At 31.2% G+C, this 18,566-nt stretch overlaps 1 protein-coding gene across 4 annotated transcripts; it reads right to left on the minus strand.

Moving 5' to 3' along the window:
- Positions 1 to 1,132: 1,132 nt before the first annotated feature.
- On the minus strand, positions 1,133 to 3,944 carry LOC110633949 (14-3-3-like protein C). Of its 4 annotated transcripts, none has more exons than XM_021782800.2 (7): positions 3,764 to 3,944; positions 3,327 to 3,630; positions 3,149 to 3,236; positions 2,124 to 2,233; positions 1,890 to 2,035; positions 1,426 to 1,472; positions 1,133 to 1,342 (listed from the first exon to the last, which is right to left on the minus strand). In XM_021782800.2, the coding sequence occupies exons 1-7, from the start codon at positions 3,837 to 3,839 to the stop codon at positions 1,340 to 1,342; spliced, it is 774 nt and encodes a 257-aa protein (XP_021638492.2). In that variant the 5' UTR covers positions 3,840 to 3,944; the 3' UTR covers positions 1,133 to 1,339. The 4 variants fall into 4 exon arrangements, with proteins under 4 accessions (XP_021638492.2, XP_021638491.2, XP_021638490.2 ...); XM_021782799.2 differs by having other exon boundaries at positions 1,426 to 1,475; XM_021782798.2 differs by having other exon boundaries at positions 1,887 to 2,035.
- Positions 3,945 to 18,566: the final 14,622 nt, after the last annotated feature.

Here is an 18,566-nt window from a genome sequence, read left to right on the forward strand (position 1 = left end):
CTTGTACAGAACACTTAGAATATTTATTAATTAGATGTAGGTTGCTCAGGTGCATTAAACCATGGTTTTTCCTATATAGGCTTCTGTTGCTATTTTTGACAAGTCTATTTAAAATTTCAGTACTTTTCAAAATCACTGTTCTTATAATCAAACCAATTGGTGAAACAATAAGCTCACCGATTCATCAGTCTAAACAATTCAATGTAATTTTATATAATAAAAAGTAGTCAAGTATAATTAATTTTAAGAAATTTAAACATAAAGAAAATAATGACCAAGCTAGACTACATCAGTAATTGGTGCAGTTCCCTGATTAATTGTCCACTAGCTAAACTTGTTAATGTTTGATCTACGCATGTCTAAAGGAACGCCCCATGTATTATAGTGTTGTCATGTTGCGAAGAGATTAAAGAGCTATTGGAGAATAGTGAAGTCACTCCTGCAGAAGTTGCAGGAGAGCTGACAACGAGTTCTGAGCTCTGAATGTGATGTTTTCTTAGATCGCCTTGCCAAGTTCCTTCAGGAGAAACAATTGGAGAAAATATCAGCAGAAGATTGCATGGAAGTTTAATAGAGAGAGCGATAGTAAAATAGAATACTGTTTCATCAATGCAAGCACCATCCACAATATTCTTTCCTTCAATAGAGCCGACCTCCCGCATGAGCCACCTTCAAAGGTTGAAAATGACAAGAACAGCTTCCATTAAAATGTCTGCTTTCGTATGCCTAGTTGAGTATTAATAGCTGAAGTATTGTATTAAATTTTTTCTCATTGTAAATGAAGTATTAGGAATACATTCTAGTAGATTTTGTTGGATTTCATTTCCTATGAGTTCAGCTAATTCATTAAAGTGAAATTCTTATCTAAACCTGGTTCACTGTGAACTCAAATATATTTCATCACAGGATTTTACATAGAAAGAACAAACTAAATCAATTTAAGCTACAAATTTTGCAATCATCTTCTTCTTGCCCTATTAAATGATGAGGAAATCAGGATTTTCAGCTATATGTAAATGATGAAATCATAATTTTTTTTCTCTCTTTCGAGCATCTCACTTCTTGTTCCATGAAAAGGTGAATACCTTTTTTTTTTCTAGTAGAAAAATATCAACTAGGAAAAAAGCCACTCTGAGAAACCAAAAATCATCATAGGCCACCTCTATAATAACTCAAATCTTCCTGCCAATGTATTCACGATTGGAACAGATTAACACCAGCAGAAAACAATAGGGTACAACAGGAGAAAATCCCAAAAACATCTCTCAAACAACAATAGTACAAAGTTGGGGGGATATCATCCTTCCACACATTGAAGAATTACAAGGTTCCATCAGCTTCACTGAAAAAAATTAAACTAAAAAATTCATTTTCTGGTCTGCATCTCAAAAAAGCTTGAATATAGAAAATTGATGAATGACCCACCTCTGCATCTTTGCCTCCGACTTTGCTGGAGCTTTCCATTTTCTGGTCTTCTGCCAAATAAAGCAAAAATAAACATGAAAAAATATGTGGTATTCAAGTGATTGAAATCATACATGCACTTGCTGGGGAAAAAACAAACATTAAAGAAGACAATCAACCCATTTAAACACTTCACAAGCATAATACTCAGTGGGCTGTCAACTCCTATCTCAGCTTGGTCCCCCAAGCCAAAAACAAGGAAATCATGAATAAAATCCTCTTACAAATGCAGAAGTAAAATAATAGCAAGTACTTGCAATTTCCTTTTCACTGGTTGAATTATCATAAAGCAAAAAGGTGAATGACACTTTACTAGATTCTTGACTTCAATTAATTGAGGATTGATTCAAAATACTGTAGAGACAAATAAAGTGAACGATCTATCCCCAGGAATATTTAAAATATCAAGTCTATAAAAATACCACCATCCTCTGGAATGTCAGAAGTCCACAAAGTGAGGTTGTCCCTCAATAGCTGCATGATCAAAGTGCTATCCTTGTAAGATTCTTCACTTAGGGTATCCAACTCTGAAATAGCTTCATCAAAAGCTTGCTTTGCCAGGTGGCAGGCCCTGCAGAAAAAATAAAAATAAAAATCTGCGTGAAAGGAATCTATTTGCATGAGCACCTCACTCATATAAGCACAAGTATTTTGCTTACCTTTCAGGTGAATTCATTATCTCATAATAGAAGACAGAAAAGTTAAGAGCCAAACCCAATCGAATGGGATGGGTAGGAGCTAAATCACTCTCTGCAGTTGTTAATGCAGTCTGCAAAAACCAAAATATATATGAAGTAGAAATTGTAAAATCAAACTTATTCATTAGAAAGAGTGAAGTTGTGAAGAAACAAAGAAAAAGAAAGGATGAAATAGGGAAATACATATGCAAAAACAAGTCACAATTTCCCTTCACCTTCTCGAACCAAACTACAAAGTCCATAAATTATGTATTAAAAAAGGAGTTAACACATTGTGGCTCTCCCTTTTTCTACTGACTTAGTCTTTCATTCCATGGCTATATTAAGTTAAGAATCCCAAGTCAAACATGAAGGCTTGAGTGAAGAATGCTCAATAACATGGATGCAAATGGAAAGAAACTAATACCAGAACAATTACATTTAAGAACATCTTCCCAAAGGAGAGATACATATTGACGATCCAAAATGTTCTTGTGCATAATTCAAACAGGAAACATTAAAACTTATAACACTTATTGAAAATAGTTACTTTCTTCTTTCTAGAATTCAGAGTTTAGTTAGAATAATCATACAGTACAAAGGCAAAACCTCATTTCTTCATTGCCCCCTCCGCTAACCCAATAAAGAATATAAGTAAATGCTTTACTTGCTTGCAAGAAAACAAAATGGTTTTAAAAGAGAAGTCCTTCAAACAGGCTGCACACAAAAAAAAATCCAAGAAAATACAAAAAGAAGCAGTGATAACTAGAAAATTTCAATTTTCCCAGCAATTCAAAGTTCGTATAGAACCATTTACGATCACTGAACCAGTCCGAATAAATGAACGAAAACATTGGCCCACCTACTAACAATCAAGAAGTTTCACTCATGCACATCTATGCATTAACAAGGGGGAAAAAATCCAAAACGGCAAGTAAACCGTGCAAGTCGTAAAATTTAATCAAACCCAGTAACAAATCCTGGAAAACAGAAGGATTAGTACCTACCTGGTATGCCTTAAGTGACTGATCAGCTGTCTCTTTCTTCTCATTAACAGTTTGGAACTCAGCTAGATACCGATAATAATCACCTTTCCTGAGCCAAATCCAAAACCCAGTAGTATAATTCCAAAGTCGCAATTAAAAATCACAGCATCAAATAAAAATAAACAAATCCACCCCTCACATCTTATAGTAAAACACACTAGATTCCATATCACAAGAAGGTATAAGATGCTCATCCATCAGAGTCATAATATCACTGCAAATGGTGGACAACTCCGACTCCACCTTGTGCCTGTACTCCTTAATCCTCTTCACATTAGCCTCATTCCCTTTCGACTCTTCCTTCTGCTCCAAAGACGACAAGATCCTCCAAGACGCCCGCCGTGCGCCGACCACATTCTTGTAACCAACAGACAGCAAGTTCCTCTCCTCGACAGTCAACGCACCATCAAGCTTCGCCACTTTCTTCATCGCCTCCACCATTTCTACATTACAACACAACCCAAAATCAGTCAACAGCCAAATCCAAAGTAAGTAATTCCATTTCCATCTATAAATTCAGCAGAAAATTGCAAAATTAAGCAGAAAAGGCACAGATCTGGGAAGAATTAGAGAGACCATCGTAGCGCTCGGCTTGCTCGGCAAGCTTGGCGACGTAGACGAAGGACTCGCGATCCTTAGAGGAAGAAGCCATGGATGATCTGTTATGGGACTGCAATACGGGGGGCTTGCTCCAGGTGAAGAGAAAATGGAGAGAGCAGGAAAGTCCAAGAGAAAAATTTTTTTTTTTCCTCTTTATTTATTTATTGTTTTATAAGGCGAAAGGTCTCTGTGGTAATGATGAGCATGAGCGGGGTTAATGCACCCGTCAATGAATGCCACGTGGTTTTATGATTCAGTGTGTCGGACAATTATTCAGATTTTACGCTCCACTGTCTCTTCCGTTGATAGTGTTGTAAAATCACTCTTCATTACTTGTTTTACATTCCATTTAGATGAACATTGAATATTGATTTTCGTTTATTTTATTTAAAAGCAAAAAAAAAAAAAAAATTATTGATATATGAATGTATTAATTTAAAAAAAAAAAAGAAAATTATGCAGGTTTTTCCTTTGATTTTATTATATATGTTCTCTTAGCTAGGCCCATCAGGTAAAATCATTGGTTTCATTTTTCAACTATTTAATTAACAAAAATTATATAAATTAGTTTACGCCTTGCATAATTTTTTTTTTAAATGCTAATTGCATTTAAAGCCTTGAAGGGCAAAGGAATACAAATAATGGGTCATGGTCCCCAAAACAAGAAAAATCAAAGGCTAAATAACTATATTAAGTCAATATAACCTAAGTCTATACAATACAAGCACTTAATTAGGGATGGCCGTAAAAATTATCCTATTTAAATTTAAATTTGATTAATATTTTTAAAACTCGAACATGATTAAAATTCATTATTAACTATTCAAATTTATTCCAAATCGAATTATTAGCATTATTTAAAAAATAATCAAATTTGTTTAATTTTATTTATTTTAATTAATAATTTATATAAAATTTATTTTTTATAAATAATTTCTATTTTAAAAATTTAATAATTTCATAAAAAATTTAAATTTTATTTTATTTGAAATAAAAATATAAAATTTATAAATATTATTATAAAAAATATATATTTTATATTTAATTAAATATTTATATAAATAAATTTGTATAACAAATATTAAATATGTATAATTTAAACTCATTATAAATATTATTTTTTAAATCTAAATATAATTATATACTATTTAAATATATCTAATTAAATACAATTAAATCAAATACTTATAAAAATCTGACACATTTCCATCCCTACCCTTAAACCCCCTAAGAACACAATATCACTATATGACAAAAACCCTTGTAGAGGTCAATAAGGAGAGATACATGCATATGAGCAACCACTATTCATCCTTTACCAAAGCTGCAGAGACAACAAAAAAGGGAAGGCTAAGGATATTAGAATACCAAAATCCAACTAAACAATCAGAATCTTCACATCACCAGAAGCCAACCCAGCAATTCAGACCATAAGATCTCAACAAACATAGCAAGGACACTAAAAGGAAGGTGATAAACGAAGAGGACCAAGGCATCATGGTCCCTTATAGCCTCAGATCAGCCAAAGGCATATCAATCCCATGGACCCATTTGCGTCCATCACCTTCCCACCAAGCCTTAACTCAAACAATCACCGAGAAGAGTAGAGCCATGGTGAAAACATAATTCCTCCAATCGACAGACCCACATCACAGGAAAACTCAAGGATTCCTATCCATTTCGCTCGTCTTGCTACCCAAAACCAAACACAATCACTATTCGCAGCCTCACTCAAAGATGAAGAGGGAAACCCATACCCTAAGAATGAGAAGAAACTTTCCCCTACTCAGAGGGCAGGGAATGACTTTGAAGAAACGAGAGAAAAAGGCCTTTGCCTCCGAGAAAAAGAAGAACTTTGGGAGAAAAATCTCTTGAGAGAGAAAGTGTTATGCCTTGCTTATCTTCCTTTTCATTTTTTTTCTTTTTCTAAAAAAAACTTAATACTTAATAATATATTTGGAAGTAAGGTTTTAGATGTAATATATGAATTGTTAAAATATCATGTTTGTTTGAAAGAAAGGTTTTTTCAAAGATATAAGATTTTTGAAAGTTTTAAAATCTTCACTTCTCAATTTACTAAATTAATATGTTTGAACTATTTTGATATTTTAACTTTTATTATCTTATCTTATTATAGAAAATTACCATGTGCTATATCTATATATATTGTGAAAGTAAAAAAAAAAAAATACTAATCATCTTTGAAAATATTCTCGCAACTATGTCAAGTACTACTAAAACAAACAAATAATGGTCTAAGTTAATGTTATTTATTTTATATATATTTTTAGAAAATTTAGATGGGGAGAGACTCTCTTAGTCAAAGTATGCATTAGCAGGACTCAAACTCTTAATTTACTCTTAATTTATTGAGAGTATTAATTAAGTCTTATCAACTGAATTAATTCTTGTTGATTATTTTTTATTTTCAATATCATTTCTATCACACCAAATTATGTCCAATCTTTTTCTTATACTTTTATTATATTTAGTTTTTTTTTCTTATATTTCATTAACATAATTTTTTAATTTTTATAACTAATTAATTATCAAAATTTTACATGATTCTCAAATTTTTATTACATTTTATAATTAATTCTCAAATATGCAATTTATAAATGAAAATCTACATGTATTTAGCTTTCTATGCAATAAACAGAATAAATTTTAAAACTGAAATAAAGAAGTTATGAATTTTTTATTGAGCATATATCAAGTTGATAGAAACATAACTTAATGAAAGGATCAACTTTAAAAATTTCACAAACTACTAGAACTTGTTTATGAACCTAAAATTTTTATGGCAAATAGTTATATAAGTCTAGTTTCATATGTAAAAAAAGACGATTGATTTAGAGCCTATAAAAGAGAGATATGGTTTATGGAATGAATTTACAATAAATATATTAGCCCTTTTGTTGTGTGGTGTGCAAATTTTTTATTATTTTTTTAATAATAAAATTTAATATCTATATTTTATATTTTCATAATCATATTGTAAATTTTTGTTAATGACATAAATTTTAATTAATTATAATTTTATTTAAGTGTTGATAAATAAATAAATAAGTTGATTAATAGATTATTTTTATTTTTTTTTAAATTAGTTAACATAGTTATATGCCAATAAAATGATAAACAAGTAAAAAAAAAAACACATATGTCATGTGATAATTTTTAAAGTATTATTATTAAAATTCTTAGACTTTAAATATAAGAAATGTTTTTAAAAATTTTATTATTAAATTTTTATTAAATAAATATATATAATTTAAAAAAAAAATTAATTCACTATTATTCGAGTGTAACACCCACCATTTTTCAAAGTCGAAATTTATATCGTAGATGGAATATTCTGTCAAATTCAAAGATCTCACCGATAAAGGAATGGTGGTAAAAGTGTATGTGTATATATGTGTATGTGTGTGTGTGTAATGTGTTTAAAATATATTTAAAAATGAAAATATTGTGATGGTTTTGATCAAAGAAAAGTTTTAAGTGTGTTTTGGACAGAAAGAAATTCAGTAGCTGAAATCCCTTTTACTGTTCAAATCCCTTTTTGACAGAATGGATTCTGGCAGCCGGAGATGAGGGTATAAAAAGGGACCAAGGTTTGTTTTCTATCAAAAGAAACTTGTTTCTTCCTTTCCTCTTTTTCTCTCAATTGCTAGAGCATGCAAGGAGGTCCTTAAGGAGATTTCCTTGACATTTTAAGGATTTGAAGGTGGATTCTTCCATTTAGAAGCTTGGGGGAGATAATTCAAGCTTTGGATCTTTGATTTTCTCATTTCCAAGCTCCAAGAAAAGAGGTAACTTTATTTTTTTCTTGATCAAATAGGAAGATCCAGGCATGTTAATGAGGAATTTGGTTTTTATAGCTTCAATTTCATGTGAAGTTGTGGTTAAGATGAGTTTTAGGAAATTTATACATTTTATAGTTAGGGTTTTGTGATTTTACATTGAAAATTCATGTTTTATTGTTAGTTTAGTTATATTTAAATATTATGGACCTTAAATGACTAGTTTCTCTTAATGGATTTGAGGGAATCCTTATTTATGTTACGTTAGTTTTGGGAAAAACCTAGGTTTTTGTGTTCTTGGATGATGTATGTTGGATTTGAGTGTAATTCCAAGCTGTTTTAGGCCTTAGAGACATATTTATATGTTTGGTTTGTGTTTTGGTACTTTAGGATGAGTTTTGAGGTTTTTGGGAGAAGGATTATGCAGATTTTCGATTTGATAATTCTAGAAATTCCTAAGTTGGGCTACCAAAAGCTATTATTTCGATAGCTGAAGCTTGCAGTTTCTCAGGAGAATCTGAAAAATTTTCAGGTTCAACAGCTAAAGTCCAAGACTTCAATAGTTAAAGTTGGTTTTGTCAGGCTTATTCTCCCTTCCCTTCTAAGGTTCCAAAACATAATTTTGTTGTTCTTAAAGGCCTATAATAAAATATTTAATATGTGTATAGAGTTTTAGAACCTTGTATAATCCTTTAGGGTCCGATGTTATAGAATCAGGCTTGAGAAACTCAGAAAGTTAAGGATTCGAGGATAGCTTTAGTTCGAGTTAGGTGGTTGATAGGCGACAAGAGGTAAGTAATTCTAACCTTAATAAATATAAAATATTTAAATGTAATTCATGATCATCCATATGTATCATTTCATTTTTTACTAGGTAAATGTATCTAAAGCATGAATATGTTACATTTTTGTATAATCGTTGTTGATGCATGATGGATTCTGGATGACCCATTGTGTCACGACCCAACCTATGGGCCGGACCGGCACTAGGACCTGGACTAGCCTAAAGCCCCCGAGCCCCGTAGTAAGCCTAACTATTCCTCAACCCAACTCTAAGACCCATTTGGGCCCAATTTCAAGAATTCAACCGGACAGAGTCCAGCCATAAAATGGACCATTTAACGGGGAGTTTTTGACTCACCCAACCTGTAAACACCATATATGATAAACTTGGGAGCTCAGCTCACCCTCCACATAATCAAATGTCATAAAAATAAATGGGAGCTTGGCTCCCTCATCCAATCCAACCATACATGCATTTAATAAGTTTACAGGTCCAACATAACAATTATATATAGACCTAATCAAATAAATATTTCTAACACATGCAAAAATTCTAGGAGTTAACAGAATTATACAAACATTATTAGACGACCTACGAAGAAGAAAAGCAGGTTAGCCACAACAATAATCATTCTGTAGCCTAAAAAAATAAATGAATAGGAGTGAGCGTTCGACTCAGAGAGTAAAATATCAATTTTAACCATAATCTCTATAGCTATCTAAAGCTAATGCATCCTGTAGAGTGAAATGCAACATTATCATAAATTTCATACAAATCACATCAAAAAGGCAATTTGGAGCACTCACACACCCGAGAATGTCAAACAATACATATATGGGAGCTGATCCCCTATACAACCTTCTTAATCCAACCTCTGCCAGCGAAGATCTCAAGCCGGACTTTCGCTTAATAAACCAAATACAGGGTCCCAGCGAAGATCTCAAGCCGTATCTACCCGTTCTGTCCATATCCAACACTATACCACACGCACGCCAACGCACGCACACTTCTCCAAATTACCACAAACAACATCCATGGCACTTTAACAGTTGTGAATGCAACATAAAACGTGCCTAGAGTTTAACTACATAGATATATGCATATAAGTGATGCATGGGTGGCTGGGCAGAGGAGGAAGACTGTCCCAGCTCACCTAATAATTTTATTATAATTATTTAGTACATTTGACTCAATACAAGCTAAGAAAAGACCAAATATGTCCTAAGTAGTGCCGAAAATCCAGCAGAGTCCCTCCTATACCTAGGACCTACCCAACCTACAAAAGGGCTCAAAACGCACTTCTATATCCACAAATCATATACTCACAACTCAATCACATCACATAGCCCCTCCTGGGCCCATCCAAATAGTCATCAATCACAATATGTAAAATTATAGTTTAGTCCTTATAATTGACCCTTTTGCAAAAACTACCCAAATAAGCTCTAAAAATTCTAAAACTTTGCTCCGCGGTCCTTAGCAATATTACTAAACTAATGCAAAAGGAATTATAATTTTCTAAGCTATCACGAATATTTTATGGATTTTTAATCCTATTCAAGCACTAGATAATTAAGAAAAGTAAGGTTTGGGCTTACCTATGCCGATTCCGACCTCGGGAACGCGCTCGGGACGTCTGACTACGATGGGGTAGCCAAAATCTCGATCCAATTCAAAGACTTTTTCAGTAGCCTGTCTATCTGGTCGGAAATTTACAGACCCAGACAACTATTGAATTTTTGTGAATCAAAGGTAAATACACGAAGCCCACAACACGATGGATTTTGCTGTTTTTTGTGTCTATGGAAAGCTTTCGAGGTGTAGATGAGTTTAGACACAAGACCCGGCCCAAACTAGGGGTGTGCAAACTGTCGGTTCGGTTCCGAATAGAACCGAACAGATAAAATCAAAAACTGAAAATAAAAAATTTTAAAAATCGAACCAAATCGATTAATAAGAGAAAATCGAACCGAACCAAACCCATAAATATCGATTTGATTCGGTTTTAAACCAATCAAACCGAAATTTATAAATTGAGCATTTGATTTTCAACTGGGTTTGGTTCGATTTTAAACCAATCAAACCAAAATCTTAGATTTCAGTTCGGTTTTCTTTGATTTCCTTGATATATATATATATATTAATAATTTTCGGTTTGGTTTGATTTTTTTTATTTTTTATGAAAATAATCGAACCGAACCGATTAACTGAAATTATAAAAAAAATTATAAATCGAATCGAACCGATTGAATCGAATTGACTGGGTTTTGTTCGATTTTTTGGTTTAAACCGAAATTTGCTCTCTCTTAGCCCAAACAGTGGCCGGATCGGCCAGATTTTGGCCAGAAAGCCGAAACGGTGCGCTCGGGCAGGTGGGTCTTCGCGTGCATTTTCCGGTCGCCTAGAGCGTCGGTCGGCCGTGGGGAGGCACTAGGGCGGCTCGCCGGCGAGGTGGAGTGGCGCAGCGTGGGGAGGAGGGAGGAGAGAGAAAATAGGAGAGAGAGGAAGAGGGACGGGAATGCGGAGGTAAGGAAGGAAGAAGAAAAGAAAAGGCCGGTCCGATTTGACCTATTTGATTCGACTGGTTCGATCCAAGATACAAAATTTTGAATTTTTACTATACCTTGGGATCGAAAATGAGGCCCAAAAATTCCAAAAATATTCTAGAAAACTCAGAAAAATTCGTAGAGTCCAAATATATTTTTAGTTTTGCCACGTGGTCTTTAAATTAATTTTTAAAAATCATCAAAGTTTTATATTTTGAGAAAATTGAACCTGATTTATAAAAATCAAAAAATTTCAAATAATTTTCTAAAATTTAAATAAAATAAAATATTAATATTTACCCACAAAATAGTAAATTTAAAAATTAGGGGTGTTACATATTGGTTTCCGCTACGTTATGTATATTTTATATTTATGATATGATCATGCATGATCTTTGGTGGTAAGACCAAGCGAGGTCTAATAAGCCCTTAGCACACTGCTTTTAAGCGAAAGTCCTAAGGAGCCTCTGTATGAGCAAGGCAAATTGGATTTAAGGAATCACTAATGACAAGCACATCTTATGTGGAATGTTTTTGATGTGAAAACTCATTAGATGATGCATTGCATATGTATGAATGATATAATTAAATTATATAGGTTAGTTTACTCACTGACTGTAACACCCTCACTGTAGCAATTCTGCACATTCTATTATTCCGGTGATTAGTGTTGGTTCAGACAGCTAGAACATCTGAAAAAATATTTAGACTAGAGTAAGGAATTATAAATAACTCAAATAATAGTAAGAAAAATCTAGGAAAAATTTTACAAAAAAAATACAACCAAGTTAAATGAGCCGGTGCCCTAACGATGGGTAACCCAGTGGGAAGTTGCGGTCTTCGCAGGTAGGAGCCCTAAACCTGGGGGAAAATTCATGAAATAAAATTTGAAACTCTAGAGAAGAGTCATTGAGGTTTCTATGGCATTAGAATGCCAAGAAAAGGCTTAGAAATTTTTTTCGATCGGTACAGACGATTTTGGCTCAATAAGCCAAACGGAGGGCATTTTGGTCATTTTGTCTTCGGAGATGATTTTTGACCTACTTGTCCAGTTAAGTAAATAATTATTATGACATAAAATATGAATAAATATTGTTAAAAATTGAATTGAAAATGAGTAGAAAAGAAAAGGAAAGAAAAATGAAATAAATTGGGAATTATGACATCACATGATGTCATTAACATGCCCCCACCCAATCACAAATTGACAAATTAAATAAAGAGATAAAAATGAGATAAAAACAAAGACCAAACAACCATCTTCCTCATTTTTCTTCTCATTGCTAGAAATCTCTCATCTCTCTCTTCCATGAAAAAAATTTCTTCATCTCTCTTAATTTTCATTAATTTACCTCCACAAAACCCAAAACCTCCTTCATTAAAACTTGTCTACACTACTTGGGAAGGTGTTTGGCTGCTAAGAAAATCAAAGAAAGTGAAGGAAATTGAAGGGAAAATTCTGCCCTCCTAAGGTTAGTGCTAACTCTTAAATTTCTCTTTTTATTCTATGTTAGGAAGTTCAAGTGAATGAGAAATTGTTAAGAAATTGAATAAAACACTTATGTAGGAGTATGTATGAATTGTGGCAGCCAAGAGAGGGTTAGGGTTTTGATGGTTTAGTTGCAATTAAGTTTGTATATCAATGTCAATTAATGTATACATATGAATTGGAGTGGAATGGAGTTGAATCTTTTTGAATTTGTATGAGAATGAGATTTGATCAAGTATGGTTAGTATGAAAATTGGAGATATCGTGTTTGAATGGTTAATTGAAGTTCTAATGGTCAATTAGTGACCATTTGATGAAGTTTGACCCAAAATTGGAAGTAATTGTGGCCTTGAAATTGAAATTGGTATGTTGTCCCCATTGCTGAATACTAGACTTGAGTCCAGTGTATTCCTAGGGTTATAACTTGAACTATGTTACTCCAATTGGTTCAAGGGCAATTGAAAATGAAGCTAGACATAAAATGGCATAATTTTGATGAAGGAAACATGCCCAGAAAATCAAGTTATAATGACCTAGAAATTGCCCCAATCTGGGTGACCAACAAGTCATCCCTAGAAAATGATCAAATGAACAGTGTTTGTTTATTTGGTCATAACTCACTATAGAAATATCCAATTAACCTGAAATTTATATCAATATAAAGCTTAGACAATTTAGGATAGCTTTCATGGAGGACACAACTCCAAATTTTGACGAACTTAATGAAATTGCCCACCAAACTCGGGACACCAAAGCGGCGGAATGGATTACGCCTGAAATTTGGGTATTGCCTATCCAGCCAATTATGGTATTTAGGCCATAACTTGAGCTATAAAACTCCAATTGGAGTGATTCAAAAAGAAAATTAAAGAAGACACATAAAAGAACAACTTTCATGAAGAAAAATTTATCAAATTGTTACTGTAGCAAGGTCCAATGGAACAGTGAATTTGGACCTCAAATTCTGAAAATTTGAAATAAAACCTAGGAGGCTAGGAATTGACTTTGGTAATCAATGCCAACAAAAATAAAATGCAAAATGTGGTATCTTGGTAAACTTAGGCTTCAAAAATTTATTATAAATCAAAAAGTCAACCTTTGAATGGAAATAGTCAAGTGAATAATAACTTATAGGACATAAGTAAAAGATTAGTTGAAACTTATTGATAAATAGAGCTTTGGGATTTTAGTCTATCATAGTTGTTGAAGAGCTAGAATTTTCTCTAGAAATGTGATATTATGGGCTAGAAGCTCTATATTGAATTAGAAGTGAGTTAATTATTAAATTATTTTAATTAAAGAATGAGTTTAGAATCATACCATATTGATGGTAAATGGAAGTTCTAATAGTCAATTAGTGACCATTTGGCTGAGTATAATGAAGAATTGAAGTGAATGATAGCTTGGGATTTGAGGTTGGGTATGCTGTCTAGTGTGCACTACAGGTCTTGATGTGAGTCCAGCATGTTTGGACAGCTGTAATTTGAGTTGTGTAGGTTCAATTGATACAAGGCCAATTGGACATGAAATTAGACACATAATGACACAACTTTAATGAAGGAAACCTGTCCAGAAAATAAACTTAGGATGCCCTAAAAATTGACCAAATCCGGATAGCACCAATATTACCTGGGCAAAATGACTAAATAAACAGTATTCATTCATTTGGTCATAACTCAGTATAGAAAAGTCTAATTGACCTGAATTTTATACCGAAAGAAAGCTGAGACATAGCCCTACAACTTTCATGAAGAAAACAAATACAAATTTTGACCATAACTTATCCAAAAACTCACCTGCAGTCAGTGTACAAAAATTGCAAATATCCAACAATTGCCCAGAAATTCTGGGTAAAGGCAAACCGACCAGTTATGGTGCAATAGCCATAACTTGAGCTAGAAAACTCCAAATGGGGTAATTCAAAAAGTGAAATATAATTAGACACAATAAAGAACAACTTTGATCGAGAACATTTGGTCAAATTCTCACTGTAAGATGGCCTAATGGAACAGTGAACTCTAGCACCCAAAACTGAAATTTTTAATTTATTTTCCATTGGTTAGAAGTATGGATTGGCAACTAATGCCAACACTTTTTGGAACTAAAATGTAGTAAATCTATGTAATTAAAACTCAGGTAACTATTATTTATGAGAAAGTCAATATTTTGACTTAAATGATCAAATGAATAGTAACCTTACATGTTAAGTACAAATATTCAAGAAATAACTTTGTAATATGCCCTAGTAGGCCTAATGTGATTGGTTTGGATAGGTTACCATGCCAATAGAGTTCTGATAGCAGTATTGCGTATGGCTTCATACCATTCTGTGATATGATAGCCTATGGCTATACTGATTATGATGTTATACTTGGCTTTATGCCTTATTGCTTTTATGGCTTATTAGCCATTCTGTCTGCACACCGGGGGACACATTATGACCGATGGTGTGACGGCCAGAGGTACCTGGTACCCAGTGCTAGTTTACCTGTTTATCCAGTCCGATCAATTTGTATAGGTTACTTGGGCATGGAGAAGTATAAATGTAATTGAATTGATTATTAAAGGAAGTAAGGAAATTAAATATCAAGATAAAGAACAAGTATGATTACAGTAAAAAAAAAAGGCTCAAAATCATCAAGAAAACGATTAATAAAATGCTAGAAAGAGTTAATATCATAAGATGTATTAGCCTTCGACTAAACAATAAGTTAAGAATATTAGCAACTGAAAATATTAGCAATTAAATAAATGAGTAAGAATATTTAAAATAAATTAGATTAGTTATTTAGCCGAAAAAAAAATTTGAAATGAATTGGAACAATATTAATATTTAATTATTATGAAAGAATTGAGCGCTTTTGAAGAGGAATAAATTAGAATAAATGATAGTTAATACTAGAAGTGTTATATGAAATTAAATTAAATTCTAGAGTATCCAATATTTGATCAATTTCTTTCTTTATTTGTATATTATTTTTTTGTTATATTATTGCACTACTAAGCAGAAATACTTAGCGCGATGGATTTGTTTCCTTCGCGCAGGTACTGAAGGTGAAGCCCAGCGAATATTAAACAAGGATTTTGGAGTTCTGATCTACAGAAGTATCTAAAGTATTCAGGGTTGTCACCTCCTTAGCAATGCATGTAGATAGGGCTCATATTAGTCATATTATGTAATTTGTGCATTATAATTATTTATTATATTATATTAAAAATCAGGAAATTGTATGTAATAAGCACCTGATGTAAATTATGAATTTATGCAATCAGTTTTTAAATTATATAAATTAATGGAAATTTGAAAATTTTGATATATGAAATGAGCATGAATGAATATGCATGGTAATGAACAAGAATCGAAATGTATGGACACTATCAGAAATGATGAGCATGAATGAGATATTTATTTGAAAATATTATTGTAAATTTTAAACATGTGAATAGTAAATCACGTCAATATTTAATAAAATAGGAGAAACTCCGTTAGTTTCTCCGTCAAAAAATAATTGATATTAAAATATAACGAAATCAAATTATTAAATGAATAAAGTAAGATAAGATAGGGTGCTCCGACACCGAATATAGTACACCTCGCTCGGTTACACTGTAGACGGGTGAGGGGTGTTACACTGACCTTGTGTGAGCTCACCCCTTTCCCCTAACTCTAGATGCTAGTGTGCAAAAGTATAAGAGTCTTTTAGAGTTTGAGCAACAGGAGTAGCTGTAGAGTGTTTACATGTATGTTGTATTTGTTAGCAGACATGTAATATGTAAAAGAATACTTATTGTATTGATATTTAAGATTATGATAGATGTTATATCTTAAGTATAAGTGATGTAATTATCAATGGTTGAAATCTAAGCTAACTCCTTATGTGAGAATATATGTATGAACTAATCACACTTTAGTAATTTTATATATGTGAAGGTTCAAATTTTGAGTCAACCTTATATTAATTATGAATGAGAAAATTAAAGTGTAATGATTTAGAGTATGCTTAAATTGTGAGATACAAGAATGTATTTATGTTTAATAGGTTTTTATGCTTGTTTTGAGTTCCGACAGTTTTAAGTTGACTCTATTCTTAGCGTCAGTAATAGCCCCAATTTGGGTCGTTACATCTAATATGATTGAAAATTTAATTAAAAAAGATTAATTTTGGGAGTGTATAATTTGATGAATTAATATTTATAATATCCAAAATTATAAACTAAAATTTTTAAGAGATATAATAAAGAAAATTAAGATAATAATTTTTTATAAGATTAGCGATTATTAGTTGAAAATTAAAAATATATAAATAAAAATTTTAATATTTAATAAGATAAATTATTTTTTATATAAAAATAAAGATAAAAAAAAAGTGATTATACCACATAGCAAAGCATGCATATATATATATATATATATATATATATATATATATATATATATATATATATATATATATATATATATATAGCCCTTTTATAAGAGAACAAAACATGCATTATTGATAGCAGTGGTCTCTCATGATCGATTCTTCCCTTCCCTATTTTTAGTAATTAAAAATTATTAATAAACGGGCTTTGTTTTTACTTTTTCACTTAAAAAATTTAAAAAATTAATGTAATACTTAAAAAATAAATCCTAATTCTACAAACAATTATTATTTTAATTCAAACAAAAGAATAATTCTAATGTTATAAGAATTATTAAACTATTTAACCCTGTATATAATTTTCTATTATTTAAACTGACATTAAAACTATATTTTAATTCAAATAATTAAATTAATTTTTTATATATTATAAATAAAAATAATTCTAAAATATTCAATATATATCTTATATAAGCAAATTAAACATATTTTCTTTAAAATGAAAACATATAACTTGAGCGAATTTAATACCATAAGAAAAGTTGCATGTAATATTAATTTATTAATTAATATTATCATTAGAGTTATTGTCAAGAAAAGTATATTAGAACTTAATTTAAATTTAAAAAATTTTAATTATAAAAATTTTAAAATAATTATATAATTTCTTAGATTAATTTTTTAAACAACATTTAAAATAATATTTTTTAAAATACCCAAGCAGACCTTGTTAGAGTTGTAAAATGAAGGTAACCAAACTAAAGTTTCTTATTCCTCTTGCTTGAAAACTATAATTTTACAATAATTAAATTTAATTATTTTTTTTATTAATTAATATTTTTTTAAATAAATTATTTATAAGGAAAAAAAATTAATTTATTCTTACACAATCATACTTAATTTTATTTTTTTTAAATTAAAATTTGTAAATCAAAAAGAAAAAATTTGAAAATTAATTAAAAAATTTATTGAATTAAATTTTTATAAAATTATACTTTTTAAAGAGAAAAATATATTTAAAATGAATTTTTTTAATTTAAAAAAATTATTAAAAAAATATAAATTAAATATAATTATATAAAAATTTAATTAATTTTTTTTATCGCAAATAATTTATTTAAAATGAAGTCATTATAAAGATCTAAATTGTAGTTCAATTTCACAATAAGAAAAAAGCCATAGAATCAGAAATGCCACAGCATCAATCCGCATTGCCTAAAGAGCCCCAATCTCAACCGTCCGACAGAAAACAACGGTCCAAATTTCTCCTAGAAAACATGCGGCACGGATCGACACCAAGGTACCCTCTTCAGGTCTTTGCATAAATACCCCCAGTTGACATTGTCTGGTTTTCCCACCGAGAAAAGCAGTCTCTCATCCTCTCTTCTTCTCAAATTTTTACGCATCAGGTCCTTAATCTTTTCCTTTTTCTCTACTTATGCAGTAATTTATATGTTTCTTCATTTTCCCTTTGCTTTCATGCTCGATTTCTGCTTCTGTTCTTAGCCTCATTTTTTTTTTTTTTGGGAAATTTGTTTGCTTGGATGAAAATGAAACTTGGGGTTCTTTGGATTTCTGATGGTTTAGCTTAGTTATGGTTAGAATTGCTCAGATTTCGTTAGCTTAGTCTGATTTAACTAGATTTCGTTGGGCGATTTTTGTTTATTTTGATTTGAGCATTTTGTGCATTTGATTTTTAGGTTTGATTTAGATTAGGATTTCATTTACATCGAAAATTTTCTTACTATTTTTGTTAAATTTTTCTTTTTCTTCTTGCTGCTGCTTGTTTCGCGTCA

Source organism: Hevea brasiliensis, chromosome 4, assembly GCF_030052815.1.
Source record: "Hevea brasiliensis isolate MT/VB/25A 57/8 chromosome 4, ASM3005281v1, whole genome shotgun sequence".
Lineage (NCBI taxonomy): Eukaryota > Viridiplantae > Streptophyta > Magnoliopsida > Malpighiales > Euphorbiaceae > Hevea > Hevea brasiliensis.

Bases quoted from the DNA above. Each gene is read 5' to 3' on its own strand.
- LOC110633949 (XM_021782797.2), bottom strand. From the start codon at position 3,839: ATGGCTTCTTCCTCTAAGGATCGCGAGTCCTTCGTCTACGTCGCCAAG. The intron at 3,631-3,763 runs GTCTCTCTAATT...GTTGTAATGTAG, and splicing joins GCAAGCCGAGCGCTACGATG to AAATGGTGGAGGCGATGAAG. The intron at 3,237-3,326 runs GTGAGGGGTGGA...GATTTGGCTCAG, and splicing joins AGTGTGTTTTACTATAAGAT to GAAAGGTGATTATTATCGGT.